General features: G+C 37.7%; 1 protein-coding gene across 3 annotated transcripts in view; it reads right to left on the bottom strand.

The window, feature by feature from the left end:
• Nucleotides 1-6,790, bottom strand: part of GBE1 (1,4-alpha-glucan branching enzyme 1) — a 131,957-nt gene extending 125,167 nt beyond the window's left edge. Inside the window, exon 1 of one of the 3 annotated variants that reach the window (XM_039321303.1) lies at nucleotides 5,756-6,790. In XM_039321303.1, coding sequence (XP_039177237.1) covers nucleotides 5,756-5,847 — 92 coding nt within the window. In that variant the 5' untranslated portion in view covers nucleotides 5,848-6,790. The remainder of the gene's footprint in view (nucleotides 1-5,755) is intronic. The other 2 variants (XM_039321304.1, XM_039321305.1) reach the window with 2 other exon arrangements.
• Between the last annotated feature and the right edge of the window lie 7,714 nt (nucleotides 6,791-14,504).

Raw genomic sequence — 14,504 nt, 5'->3', positions numbered from 1 at the left:
CAGTCGTCTTATACGCCAGAATATACGGTAAGTAAAATCATCTTTGTTACATGTATTAATAGATTTTTGCTTATACATATCTTAATTGTGTTTGCACGTTATTTCATTCCTATTATTTCCAATATGAAATAAGAGTTTAGTTTACTTTCAAAAAAAATTTCCACTAGTTTTCTGATTTCAAGTATGAGACACAAACCTGAAAAACAGTTTTAATTGAGAATTCAATTTTATAATTTAATGATGGAGTTTTTAAGAGAGTTGTTCTAAACATATTTTATAATAACCACCAGTACCATATATAATAAAAACAGATATGTCAAAAATGAGACTCCTTCTGTTTTATGACTTTTTCATTATAGGATTTTACATAGTTATATCTATATGCCTGAACTGGTTTCTTTATACATTTTAAATGACATGTCTCATTTTACAATAAATGTTATATCTATATCCATTTAAATGAAATCCACTGTCACTCTTAATAGCACTAATTGCTATATAAAAGGATTTTGAGTTTTAGCTAGGCTTGTTTTACTGAAAACAGCAATATAAAATCACTGAATAAAGAATTTCATAAAAGTCCTGCATTATTTTGCATTTAAAAATGTTTTTTTATTTATTAAACAAATGTTGCTGCCCACTCAACTTTCCCACAAAAACAAATTTAAAACTAAGCCATTACAAGCCAAAAAGCAATTAAAGCTAACAAGTAAATTTTAAAATCAATAGTTGAAATCAACATTAAATCACAAAAATATTTAATAGTCTTTTTAAACATTAATAAAAATGTACTGAGATTATAACAGGGGAAGCTACAGATAACTTCTCAGAAACTATATGCGAACATTCTCAAATGATCTCAAAAAGCATGAAGGTTCATCCCAAGGTCAGAGTTATCTCAAACAATTTGAACCTAAGCTATGCAGAGTTTTAAGAATAACATCCAAATATCTGAAATGGACTGATGTCTGGTCTTTTTGTTTTTCTATTACCATCTCGGCTGGGGAGTTTTGTACCAGCCCAAAGATTCCAGACTAGAAACAAAGAAATTTCCCCATGCATAGCCCATTAATATAACTGAGTCTGGAGGTTAGCATATGCATTACTATTTTAAGATTATCTTCAGGAAGTCAGTTGTATATTAACCCACAGAAAGACTCCTGTTTGTTGCCTCATACTGGGAAATCAGATTTTAATTCAGAAGCACTCAAAAACAATATACCTGCTCCTTCTTGGATAGAATGATCCAATTCAGAATAGACAGAACTATCACTCTTTGAAATAATATCCTTTCTACCCCTCACACAGACACATTTATATATACACATACACCACTGAATGACCTGTTTCAAGGAACACCTATCTCCAGAGAGACACCATATGACAGTGGCCCCCAACCTTTTGGCACCAGGGAACAGTTCTGTGGAGAAAGGTTCTTCTGCGGGGGGGGGGGGGGACAATGATTTCGCATGCTGCCTGCATCCCATGGATGGAGCTTGACTTGTTTGTGCGGACCAGTTTCTGGCATGCTACAGATTGGGACTAGTCCACAGCCTAGGGGTTGGGGACCCCTGCCATATGAAATCTATCTAAGAGTATGAGTGCTATGCCTTGTATTCTCAAATATCTCTACCAATTTAGAAGTAAGCATTGCCCACTGTTCTGAGAGATCAAGAAGAACCAACAAAATCTCTCTAAGAACAGCAACAGAATCTCTCCAAGGACAAATGTCCTTTAGCTGAATCAGAGCTGAAAAAATGAGATGTTCACTTGAAGACTACACAAGCTGCAGCCCAAGTATCAGAGGAGTGGGGAACAGGTATAAAGTTGCAGATAAATTTATCTTATCTTTCCCTTGAGCATTTCTTACTACAGCTCCTTTTTTCTGTGAAATCTTTAGACAAATAACTGGAAAATACCATTTTAATTCTCTGATAACTTCAGCCACCCAAAGCTATAAAAGGATCAAGCTACAAATATACTTTCTAAATAAACAAACCTCACTTAGTTTAGCACCAGCAGAAATTAAGACAAGTTCTTTCAATGCTGCATTTAAACATGCTGCAATCTACGTTTGCAAAACATAGCATCCCAATGTACTACTAAAATATCTCTGATATTAACTATGGGAAATTGTGAACAACTGTGCCTGAAAAGAGCACACTAGGGAAGGAAAAAGCATTCTCATTTAAGACAATTGTTTAAAATACACATCTAGTTTCTGAGAAGTTACAAGATTTTTATCTTTTTGCTAAAAGATTAGCACAGTACCTTCTTTGAAAAATGTCCTTCTTTGAAGTATATGGCCCTTTTTTAGCTTAATTTCCCATATCAAACAATAGTACTTCCCTCAAAGAGACAATTTTTACTACTCCACTACTCCAAAATACATCCCTTCTAATACTTTATTTTTAAAAAAAAAATAAAGGGAATTACTTAAAGATACCAATGGGAATCAAATTTAAATCTGAAAATCAACCCAATTGCTTGCTCATCTGTCACTGTCAATAATCCAGTAATTAGAATATTTTGCAATGTTATTTTATTTACCATTTAAATACTGGCTATAAACTCTAAAACAGGAGTATCCAAGTTTTTGGATTGGTGGCCCGGTGGGAGAGGGAGGGACAGGGCCTTACACACACATGCACAAATGTGAATGTGGCCACACGTGCATATGTGTGTACAAACAAGCTGCAAGCATGCACACCATGCAAACGGGGCTGTGAGTATGCACGCGAGGCTCTCAATGACAGCGGCACCTGTGTGAGGCTTGTAGCACCACCGCCGACAGGCTCGCGGCCATGCTACCACCAGTGCGAGGCTTGAGCCGCGGCCCGCAGCAATGCCATCCTGGTGCAATGATCGCACCGCTGCCGTGTAAGGTTCGTGCTGCCACCCTATGCCAGGATCGTGCCACAGCCCGGTAGTGGGCCACAGCCCATAGGTTGGGGACCTCTGTTCTAAAAGATGCAAAATTCCAACACATCCGAATTCCAAATTAGAGAAAGCTGCCTCAATTACATTCCCCTACTTCCCCTACTTGATCCCAACTATATAACAAAAAAAAATGCTTGGTTTTTACATATAGATTTATCCATCATTTGTTCAGAAGAAATAACCACCACAAAATTATCATATTGTAGAAAAGTTATAAGATGAAGATCAACACATTTTCAGACAGAATAGTGTCATGTATCAAGACTTCCAAGTCCCCTATTATCTACAATCTATATTACATTATTACCAATATTTATCCATTTTTATAATCTTATTGTCTGGGAAAAGTCCATATTTTAATCTTTAACAGAGATCACTTTCTAGAAAATACTAGTTTAAAGAAATTTCCCCAAAAATATAAGCTTGGGTCCAATTTGTTTTAAAGAAGCACATGTGTCTTATCCCTTGCCTGATAAGCAGCCTTCCATTCTTGATTTTTTAAGAAGATTCATCCCTTACACTAGCTCCAGGTTTCTGGGAAAATTTGTAATGATCATCTTTTGGGTGATGAAATTAGATACAAAACCCCATGGTTATTTTGGTAAAATACATCAAGTGTCAAATACAAAAGATCAGGTACACAAAGTCCAATTAAATTGATATATTGCTAAACAGCCTATGTACAGGAATCTTCTCAATAACAATTAGCACTGCTTAGAGCAAGATAAGGAATTACAACATTCAAAGCAAGTTGGACTTAGTCTGCATGTGGCTATATAGGGATTCTAGGTTGATCTCTCATTAAACTCCACCCACAGGTTCTGCCATTCCTCCTCCTACATCATGTTACAAATTAGCTAGCCATAATTATATTAATTAAACCCAATCTAAGCAACATAATTATGATTTAATTGCAGAAAATTGACTTGAAATATCCACAATTCATTCAACACTATATGTCTAACATGTTTATCAAAATAGCAGCTTTCTTCACTTTTTAAATTTTTAGTTAAGTATCTGATGTTTAATTCAGGAACCATATCCAAGCAAAGGTTAACTATAAGTGCTAACATATCCAATAAGCGACCACAATGTATTTGGCTATTTTAAGTTGTAACCCAGCAAACTCTCAAAGATCATTGATTCATGTTAATTAGTAAGATCTAGGGCAGGTGTGTCAAACTGCCGGCCTGGCCGGAAGCATCAAAGCAAAACCATGCCCACCCCATTGCTGGCAATGGCAAAAAAGTCACAACACGTCGTGACATGTCACATTATATTGTTAGTTTAACACCCCTGATCTAGGGTTTCTGAACCAGAAGCACTAGATCTTAGGCCAATTGAATTGATACAGCTCTGAGTTCTTAAAACTCTTTGTTAAACAATGTTACAAAAACAATTCTCTCAGTATGCCAGGAAACTACACATGCCTCACAGTTGATGGGATGCTAACAATCTGTTGGTTTGAAAAGTAATCTCTAGAGTAGGCTGTCAGCATGAGATGACACTGTACTGTGGATGTGCTTATGGTATACTAGCCAAAACCCACCAGTCTTTACTGACAGTGTGCTCTATGTGCTACAGGTACAATTAAGTAAAATAATCTATACCTTATCTTATTGAAAAGTATTATGTGCAAGCTTTGAATAACCAAAAGCATAATAGATAATAGAAATCAGTATCCAATGACCTTTCTGTGGAATTTGGAAGATTGTTACTTGAAAATATAAAATTATTCTCACCGCAGACTAATTTCCACGTGATCTGTTAGGAAGTTTGTTTGTTGAAAGAAGTGGAAATTAGGATGGGCTTGGCCAACTTCATTATATGAAAATATACTAAGTGGTTTGGTCATATAAGGACTGAATTGCAAAAATAAATTAATGAAAAAATTTTGAATTTAGAGTAAAACTATTTGGGGTAATGTCGGCAAAATCTTGAAAAGAGAAACGAGAAATTTAAAGAAAAGTCAGGTTATGAAGCAGTGAATGTATATCTTAACAATGATTTGTAAAAGCAGAAAAGTATGGGAAAGTATGAAATATTGAATAGCACTTGTAAGTTTAAGCTAGGTTAGCATTTTTTTCTATCACATTTAATTTTGTTGGATTGTGTTTGATTACGCCTTTTCTGGTCTCTGTACACTATTACCTATCCTAAAAGGGTAAATAATGGACAAGTATGTACAGGGCACAGGGTACCTCAATATACTCCTTGATAATATGACTTTGGTCTTATCTTCTCACCCCAAAAATTAAAGATTCCCATGTTGATCCTCGTAGTGTACGCTGCAATACAACTAGTTTTGTTTTGTACTGTTTTCTTCTAAAACTGCCAGGGAGCCATGAGTCAAACACATTATTCCACAAGTGACCAACAGAGCTTATTTTCAGTGGAGGAAAATGCAAAGTACTACTGTCATAGGCAGCACATATGCAACTGCCCACCCTCTATTAAGGAAATACATTTAACTAGCTGCAATAACTTGCATACATTATATAGATGGAACAACAGCCTGTTATTATAAGGATTGGTAAAAAGTTATCAATTCTGGTAGCATGCACACAATAGGGCTGCAAATAAGCAGTCCCCTAATTTATAAGGTAGGGCTAGAATTTACTATGGAGCAACAGAGATGTGACAATTATGTAACTTTCAGAGTATGATAATCGACTGTTTGTTACTCTTTTGCTTCTCCCAATAGGCAAAAAACGGAAAAATTTCACAATGTGAAAGTGGTGGTGGGTGTTAGAAAGGGGTGTGGGAATGGCGAGCAGAACTCCAGTGGAGCAAGGGACCCAGGTGATTAAGTTACCTGCGCTGGAAGTCTTGCTCAAAAGGAGTCAAGTAGGGATCTTTCTCCAGCAGTCGCTTCAGTTCGGTCGGAAACGAACTTAGCACAGCCATCTTTGCAACTGTAGTGGCACTTGACTAAAACAAGTCATCTGGAAGCGCCCCCTTCCCTTCGGACCAAGACTAAGATAGGTTAAGCCAAAGAGTGGGCTGGTAGAGCACCACTCCTCCCTCTTTTCTAGTGGAGGTAAACAGATGCTTTCCATTCAATCATTCGCTAAGAAAGGGAAGGCAGGGCAGGGCCATTCCGGGTAATCGCCCGCCTCCTGCGACGTCGCTGGGATGATGCGGCAATTGGCATGTGGAACGTGAAGATCTGCAGCAATGAAGCCTCGTTCCCACGTATGAGTCACGCTGATTTCTCGCTGCGCCAAGAGCCGGCTCCCTTGAAATTGACCTTCAGCTAAACGAGTCAGATGTCCTAGGCACCTCACTAAAGCAACATTGTACGGGGAGGATCTCTACCAGTCACGTGTTGAGGTCCAGGAACGAGGAAGTCCTGCGTGAGGGTTTGAAGAAAGCGTTCTGGGTTACCGGTCGGGATGTGCGCTTTGCTAGGAAGTGCGCAAACGCAATCGAGGATATGAAGCCAACGGAAGGGCATCGGCATTTTTAATGTTTTGAAAATTGTGAGCCGAGTTGTAAACTGCAGAGAATGCAGTTTAGATAATGTGAGAATAGTTAGGGAATGTAGGAGTAGTTAAAAGTTTTTGCTGTCTTATAAAGACGAACGAAAAATACTGTTTAGTACACGTAAACTTCATTTATTTCAGTAGGATGTTTTTTGATAGTATGATTGGGCTATGTCTGTTTTAAATTTAACTATATCATATTCAGTAATCAAATCAAAAGTTTTATTATTGTTGTTACTGTTATTACAACTCATTTGTTTTCCCCACGTTTCATAATGGCAGAGATCATTCCTAAATTAATTAAAAAATTGGTTAAACTGTTAAAAAATAATGATGAAAGTTTAAAATGTTTTAACTATTAATTATTTCTAAAGTGCCTTATGACATCAAATAAACTGGTATCATAAATAAAATATGTTCCAAGAAAATTCAAAAGTTAATTGCAACTAATCATTACTTTATGCAAATTTCACAAAATAATTAGGATTAAATATGGTAAAAAGCACAAGTCTTCACATGATTTCTATTATCATTCATAGCATACTTTCAAGGATAAAATAGAATTATCCAAGAGAGTAAGCTAGGTCAAGGACTTACTCCAGAGTAATTGTTTTAGCCAGAATTTAACAGCAAAATTACAGGGGAGATATAGCCAAGTTTCAAGTGAGAGGGTATTTGCCATTGATCAAAAAACAAGATGAATGGCCTTCATAAAATTAGGTCCAAAATAAAAATAGAATCTTTGAGGATGTACGTTGTAGAGGTGATATTAGCAACCATTTAATATATGCCTTTGTTCTAAAGTCAACCATAACATTGTTAATGATATGGATCCTACTATATATTTGTGTCAAAAATATATGAGCCTTTGCTTTCATTAACTGGTGTGCCTGCTCTTGAACAACAATAACTAACTAAAAATTTCTGGTAACTGTTGATCAGTTCTGGTTTGGCGAAATTTTAGCCCATATCTCCTTACAGAAAAGCTTCAACGCAAGCATAATGGTAGGCTTCCTCATATGGAACTGCTAGTTTCATATCAATCCACAATATTTCTATAGGGTTAAGGTCATGACTCTGACTTGGTCATTCCAAAATTTTAACTTTATTCTAGTTTGCAGGATCTAATCTGAGTTGGTCACCCGGACCAGAGAGTTAGTTTTCCAAGCTTTTGGATTCATGCTGAAGCCATCCTCAGGGAACTTCTCTCTCTCTACATGTGCACTGGACTGTTCTGTGCATGGTATTTATGTAGTGTCTGGTTATGTGTGACTTTTAGTTGTTAATTGGAGTATTGATGGCTGGCTATTAAGTCATTGGCTGTTGTTTCCTTGTGTGCTGTGCCCTCTGCTCCTAAGTACCTGGTAAGCTGGTGGTAACTCAGCATTCCTGTTGATGGACAAGAGGTCCATTTCCCTAGCTATTTTTGTCCCAGCTCAGCCAACAATTCTACTTTAACCTCTCTTTGGTCATATGAAGCAATGGATGGAAACTATGAAGAAATGGATGGAAACTAATCAAGGAGACAGCCAACCTACAACTACGGAGAAATTTCCTGACAGAACAATTAATCAGTGGAACAACTTGCCTCCAGAAGTTGTGGGTGCTCCAACACTGGAGGTTTTTAAGAAGCGATTAACAACATTTGCATTAAATGTTATAGGGTTTCCTGCTTGAGCAGGGGATTGGACTATAAGACCTGCAAGGTCTCTTTCAACTCTGTTATTCTGTTTTGGGTCATTTTATTGCTTCATGACCTACTTTCACTTGAATTTCAGTTGACAGATACCCTGACTTTTCAAGTGGAATTTGCTGGTATAATGTAGAATTTATAGTTCTATCAATGATGGCAACTTGTTCTAGCAAAGCAGTCAAAACCATCTGTCAAAACTATCTGATGGAATAAGGTTTGTAGGCAGGAATAGTTTTTGACTTTTGCTTTTCATTGAAACATACAAATGCAAGAAACCTATCAACCAATTTGACCATCCATCTATCTGCTATTTAAAAACAGTTAACAGGTAGTCCCAACAGCAAAGCTAGACCTCAAAGCCATCTGTTAATAATCTATTATTGTATTTAACTTGCAGAAAGTCCACAAGTGGCTTCTATTTTCTCATAAACCAATACAGTCATTGTCTCTGATCTTTCCAGGATCAAATATCATCAATTGATTCTTAATAATAAAAACAACCCTCAATATATCATCTTTGCATTTCTTTAAAACTATGAGTGGAATCTTTCCAGACAACTGCTTCTCACTATCCCAAAAAGGTTTCCATTAAGAGTATTTCCATAATACTTGTTGTTCAACAAATTGGGACGCAATGTATCTTGACAGCTCTTCTCTAGCTCAGGGGTCCCCAACCTATGGGCCCAGGCCGGGGCTGTGGGTTCTTGGCCAGCACGGCATGGAAACAGCTGGCCGCTGTGCACACGTGTGGGTGTGCATTTCCCCCCACTCGTGCTACTGCCCGCAGCCTGTTTGCGCATGGGCATGAATGGGAATGCTAGCCCAGGGTGGGTGTCTGTAGCCTGTTTGTGCATGCGCCGCTAGCCTGAGTGGTTTGTGTGGCCTGTTTGCACATGCACAAACAGGCCACTAGCCACCATGGGAGTGCATGGCCGTTCCTGCATGCACATGGCACTAGTGCATGCCGCATGTGGAACGGGGCTGCTAGTGCCACGCCAGTGTGTGTTACCCCATGTGAGCACACGGGCACACACGCACCAATTTTGAAGCTGTTCTCCTTCCCTCCGGTCCTCAAGCCCGGAAAGGTTGGAGACCTCTGCTCTAGCTGCATATGATGTCTCCATTCTGCAAACTCGATCAGCTTTTCTAAGAAGGTCAAGTTCATTAATGCCTCCTTCAGACTTTTCTAACAAATCTTTAGTTTACAAACAAAACTCTTTCATATTTGTTAGCAATAAATAAACCTCTAGTCCTACCAGTTGCATGATTGATTTAACTACTGTTGTCTTTATCTGGATGTTTTCTTTAGGTTGATTTACAATTGTTACAAATTCATCAAATCTTTTATCCTATTTTTCATTTAGAACTTGTAAGTTGGCAAACTCTTTTTCAAAAGTTTCCAAGAAGGCTTTAACATTAAAATCATCTGAGTCCCATCTCTTTTTTATATCTCTTTTGTAGATATTATAGAGAAAATATAGTATATAATATTTAAAGTCCTTAATTTATTGTTGCTTTGCTCTCTTAGTCAAGTTTTCACATCCATGTGTAAACAATTCCCTTTCAAGGACAAAGAAAATGGATGTTCCAAAAAAAAAGAGCCCCCAAAACAAAAAAACACCTGAGGTAATAGCTCTCAGAACAGAGAGTAGATTTTTAAAAAGGACAAATTCCTGTCTTTAAAAAAAAATGAAAAGCAACAATATATACAAAAATAAAATGTAGCAACGGAGTTCTTTTAGGAAAACTAGTAAAGTACGAAATCCTTAGAATAAAAATCCAGCATAGATCATACTGAGTCACTTTCACTTCAAAGAAAAAGGAAAAAAATCCTCCCACTGCTGACTTCCTTGTGGCAAAAGAGAAAGTATTTTAAAGCTCCAAATAAAACAATAAAAGTTTATGATTGTAAGCAAGCAAAAGGGTATAAGGCAAATCAGCATCCAACCAGGCTATCAACAACTAGACTTCAAAAGTGAAATTAAAAGGAGAAGATACACCTAAAAATACAAGCAACTGCAGGAAAAGATGGCAACCCAACCAATCCAGCCACTCTTCCTGAGAATTGGAGCCCTCTGGATTTCTCTTCATAGGCAAGTACATGATTGTCTGAGGATTGTTCTGGGTCACTCCTAGTTACTCCTGTTCAAATCTGGGGACCATGCTGCCAGAGAGCTGGCTTTGGCAGGAAAATCAGCTGTTTGTTGGCAGGGAGAAAAAAATACGCCACTGTTCAGCACACCATTTTCTGGGGCTCTCCAAAAGTTCTATCAATTCTTCCAATAACCTTCTGACTTAAACAGTATTTTGCAACCTATAGATGGGCAGCAATGTCCCTTTTGGAGAGTAGTGTCTTTCTCCTTCCAACTCTACTATGCACATCATTGTTGTCCAGTGTTCTCCTGGTGATGGTCTCATGAACACTGACATCCACCAATGCAAAAATGGTCTTTAGTTCCTTAGACATTACCTAGTATTCTCTGAGATCTCCCAGAATGTAGCATGGCTTGCTTTTGGTATAATCATCATGGTCAGTTGCTCCTAGGGAGGGTAATAATGGTGTTGAATTGCCTCCATTGGTACTGGATCAACCTAATAGTGGACTGGTAGAGTCCAAACTCTTTGGAAATAAGTTTATCCTGCCTGGTGAGCATCAACAATTTTGTTCAAGTCATGATATAATTCCATATATCTGTGTTGTAAAGGTCAGACTTTGATTGTAAATACCAAGAATTATGTTCTTTATATGAGATAGGACCTCCCACACTCATTCCTGAATAATATCTTATTGATTGAACACCTGATTATTTTTCTTTAATGAAATTATAATTCTAGAGGGTCATGTACTTTTGTCACACACAAATGTGTAGAATAGAATAGAGCTGGAAGGGACTTTGGAGGTCTTCTAGTCCAGCCCCCCGCTTAAGCAGGAGAACCTATACTGTCTCAGGTGAATGTCTAGTCTCTTCTTAAAAATTTCCAGTGATGGAGCCACCAAGATTTCTGGGGATAAGCTGTTTCACTTGTTAATTGTACTCACTCTCAGGAAGTTTCTCCTTAATTCTAGGTTGCTTCTTTCTTATCAGTTTCCAACCATTGTTTCTCCTCCTTCTCTCTGGTGCTTTGGTGAACAACCTGATCCTCTCTGCCTTGTGGCAGCCCCTCAGATACTGGAACATGCTATCATGTCTCCCCTATTCCTTCCTTTCTTTAGACTAGCCAAACCCAACTCTTGTAGCCATTCTTCGTAAGTTTTAGTCTCCAGGCCTTTGATCATCTTAGTTGCTCTTCTCTGAATTTTTTACAAACTCTCAACATCTTTTTTGTGGTATGGTGACCAAAATTGGCTGCAGTATTCCAGGTGTGGTCTTACTAGGGTTTTATAAAGTGGTAATAATACTTTGTGTGATCTTGATTCTATGCCTCTGTTTATACAACCGAAGATTGTATTAGCTTTTTGGTTGCTGCTGCACACTGTTGGCTCATAGTCAAGTGATCATCCACCAGGATCAGGTCTTGCCCAATCGTATTTGTACCTTTGTTTTTTCCTGCCTAGATTTAAGACTTTGCTTTTCTTCACATTGAAAGTCATTTTATTGGATAGGGCCCATTGTTCAAGTTTATCAAGATCTTTTTGGATCCTGAGTTTGTCTTCTGGGGTGTTGGCTATTCCTGTCAGTTTGATGTCATCTGCAATTTAATGAGTTCTCCTTCAATTCCCTCATCTAAGTCATTTATGAAGATATTGAAGAGTACTGGGCCTAAGACGGAACCTTGTGGTACACCACTGCTCACTTCTCTCCATGTGGATGTAGTGCCATTGAGGACTACTTATTGAGTACGGTTTGTCAGCCAGCTACAGATCCATCTGGTGGTGATGTTGTCTATTCCACCTTTTCCTAGCTTACCAAGGAGTAGGTTGTGGTCTACTTTGTCAAATGCCTTACTGAAATCTAAGTATACTATGTCCATTGCGTTTTGCTAGTTTACTAGTATAGTCACTTTATCGAAGAATGAGATGAGATTGGTTTGGCATGATCTGATTTTAACAAACCTGTGCTGGCTACTAGTTATGACCTTGTTTGCTTCTAGTTGTTCGCAGATTTGTTTTTTAATTATCTTTTCTAAGATCTTCCCAGGTATTGATGTTAAACTGATTGGTCTGTAGTTTCCTGGGTCCGTTTTTTTTTTTTTTTCCTTTCTTGAAGATAGGGACCACATCAGCCCTTTTCCAATCCTCAGGTACTTCCCTGGTGCTCCAGGATTTATGAAAGATGTGGTGTAATGGTTCTGAGATAACATCTGCCAGCTTTTTCAGAACCCTGGGATGTAGTCTGTCGGGTCCTGGTGATTTATATTCGTCAAGGTTGGATAGGTGTTCCCTTACATTTTCTTGCTTACTTTAACTTTTGTTTCTATTATGTCTTTCGTAGTGGTTTTTTTTTTTTTTTGGTGTGTTGGGCTATAATTTCTTTTTGTGTGAAGACTGACACAAAGTATGAGTTGAGCAGCTCTGCTTTCTCCCTGTTGCCTATAATTTCATTGCCACCTTCTCTCTTTAGTGGGCCTACAGTTTCCATGACTTTTTTCTTGTTGTTAATATGTTGGAAGAAACTTTTTTTATTGTTCTTGATTTCTGTTGCAAGTCTTTGTTCGTTCTGAGCCTTTGCTTTCCTGACTTCCTCTTTTCATGTTCTGGTTGTCTGCTGATAATCAGCCTTAGTTATGTGCCCATTTCCATTTTTTGTATTTGTTTTTTTTTTTTTTTTTTTTTTTTTTGTCTTTTAGTTTGTTAGTGAGATCTTTGTGCAGCCATGCTGGTTTCTTCTTGGATTTCTTGTTTTTCTTTCTCAGTGGTATTGTGCTGGTCTGTGCTTTTGTGATCGCATTTTTCAGGATTTCCCATGCTTCTTGGGTTGTTTTCCCCTTTAGGGTTTTCATCCATGGGATGTTTCCTAGGTTCTCGAGTTTGTTAAAATCAGCTCTTTTGAAGTTTAGGACATTGGTTGGATTGTTTTCTATTGCTAGTGTTTGCATTATATTAAATTCCAGTATGACGTGGTCACATTTACCCAAGGTTCTGGTAATTTTGATTCCCTCTATCACTTCTTCTCTATTTGTAAGAATGTAGCTTGGATCAATCTCAGTAAATAAATGATCAAGTATACTGTTTTTGACTCATTTGTTTAACTGAATCTCTGGTTGTTGGAAAACAGTTATTTTAGGTTATATTTATGCACAAATACTGAAAATTCAAGTAGGTTCATAAACTTTTAAGCATCTGTTTCAATGCCTTCCTTCAGGATGACACTATAGGGCATTGTATGCCAAGACAACTAATCACAAGGACAGTTTTTTCCCTCATGCCATCATTCTGTTAAACACCCAAATTCTTGCAGTTCTTTCCAAAGTATATGCATATTAACCGTACAGTATGGCTGTGGTATTATTATTTATCTTTTGTATTATATTCTTTACTTCTCCCTTTTATTAGTATATTATCATTATTATTTTCTCTGTTTCTTTGTAAATGCACATAATGTTTCTATATTAGAAACAAATTTCTTGTGTGATTGATCACACTTGGCCAGGTAAAATATTCAATTCAATGACACCCAACTGACAAATGTAAACAGCTTCAAATACTTGGGAAGCATCATCTTGAGCGATGGGTCTTTGGCAATGGAATTTATTCCAGGATCAACAAGGCCAGCCAGGCACTAGGGTGGCTCTGTACTAGTGCACTCATTCTACACATTTATATCTCCACAAGCTAAAAGTTTACAGACATATGTTTATCCCTTCTTTATATGTGTGTCTATATGTGAGTCATAGACTCTATACTGAAGGTATATCAAACAACGAGAAATTTCACGTGTGCGTTCCCTTTTCCATCCTTGACATTCATTGGCAAGATCATGTCTCCAGTCTAGAGATCTTAGATTATGCAAATCCCAGATAAGATGAGTAGAGCATGTCATCAAAATGAATGGGCACCATATGCCTCATCAATTTCTTTAAGGTGTACTGGATTGTGGGAAGAGCCCTCAAGGTCAACCATGCAAGTTTACAAAGCCATTGTGAAAAACCATGCCACTGTAACATCCAGCCAAGGGAACTAGAAGCTTCAGCAGCTGAAAAACTTGCTGGTGATCTCTGTGCTAGGAAGCTTCAACCAGTTTTTAAGGCAGGCACCAACAAAAACTGATAGAAAACCATGATCTGAGTTTCAGAACGAAACTCAGTCAGTGGCTACAAAAATGGACCTCCAGGGGCCCCACTGTACTAGATTTTATGCTTCAAGACTTGGTGTTCATAGATAAACTGCACAACCAATTGTTTTGTTCCAATCCAAAGGACTACCATATATATAATAATTATAGTAA

The sequence above is a fragment of the Crotalus tigris genome, unplaced genomic scaffold, assembly GCF_016545835.1.
Source record: "Crotalus tigris isolate CLP2741 ecotype Arizona unplaced genomic scaffold, ASM1654583v1 scf7180000023726.963151, whole genome shotgun sequence".
Lineage (NCBI taxonomy): Eukaryota > Metazoa > Chordata > Lepidosauria > Squamata > Viperidae > Crotalus > Crotalus tigris.
Note: the sequence above shows the minus strand (reverse complement) of the source record. Positions and strands in the feature narration are given on the sequence as shown.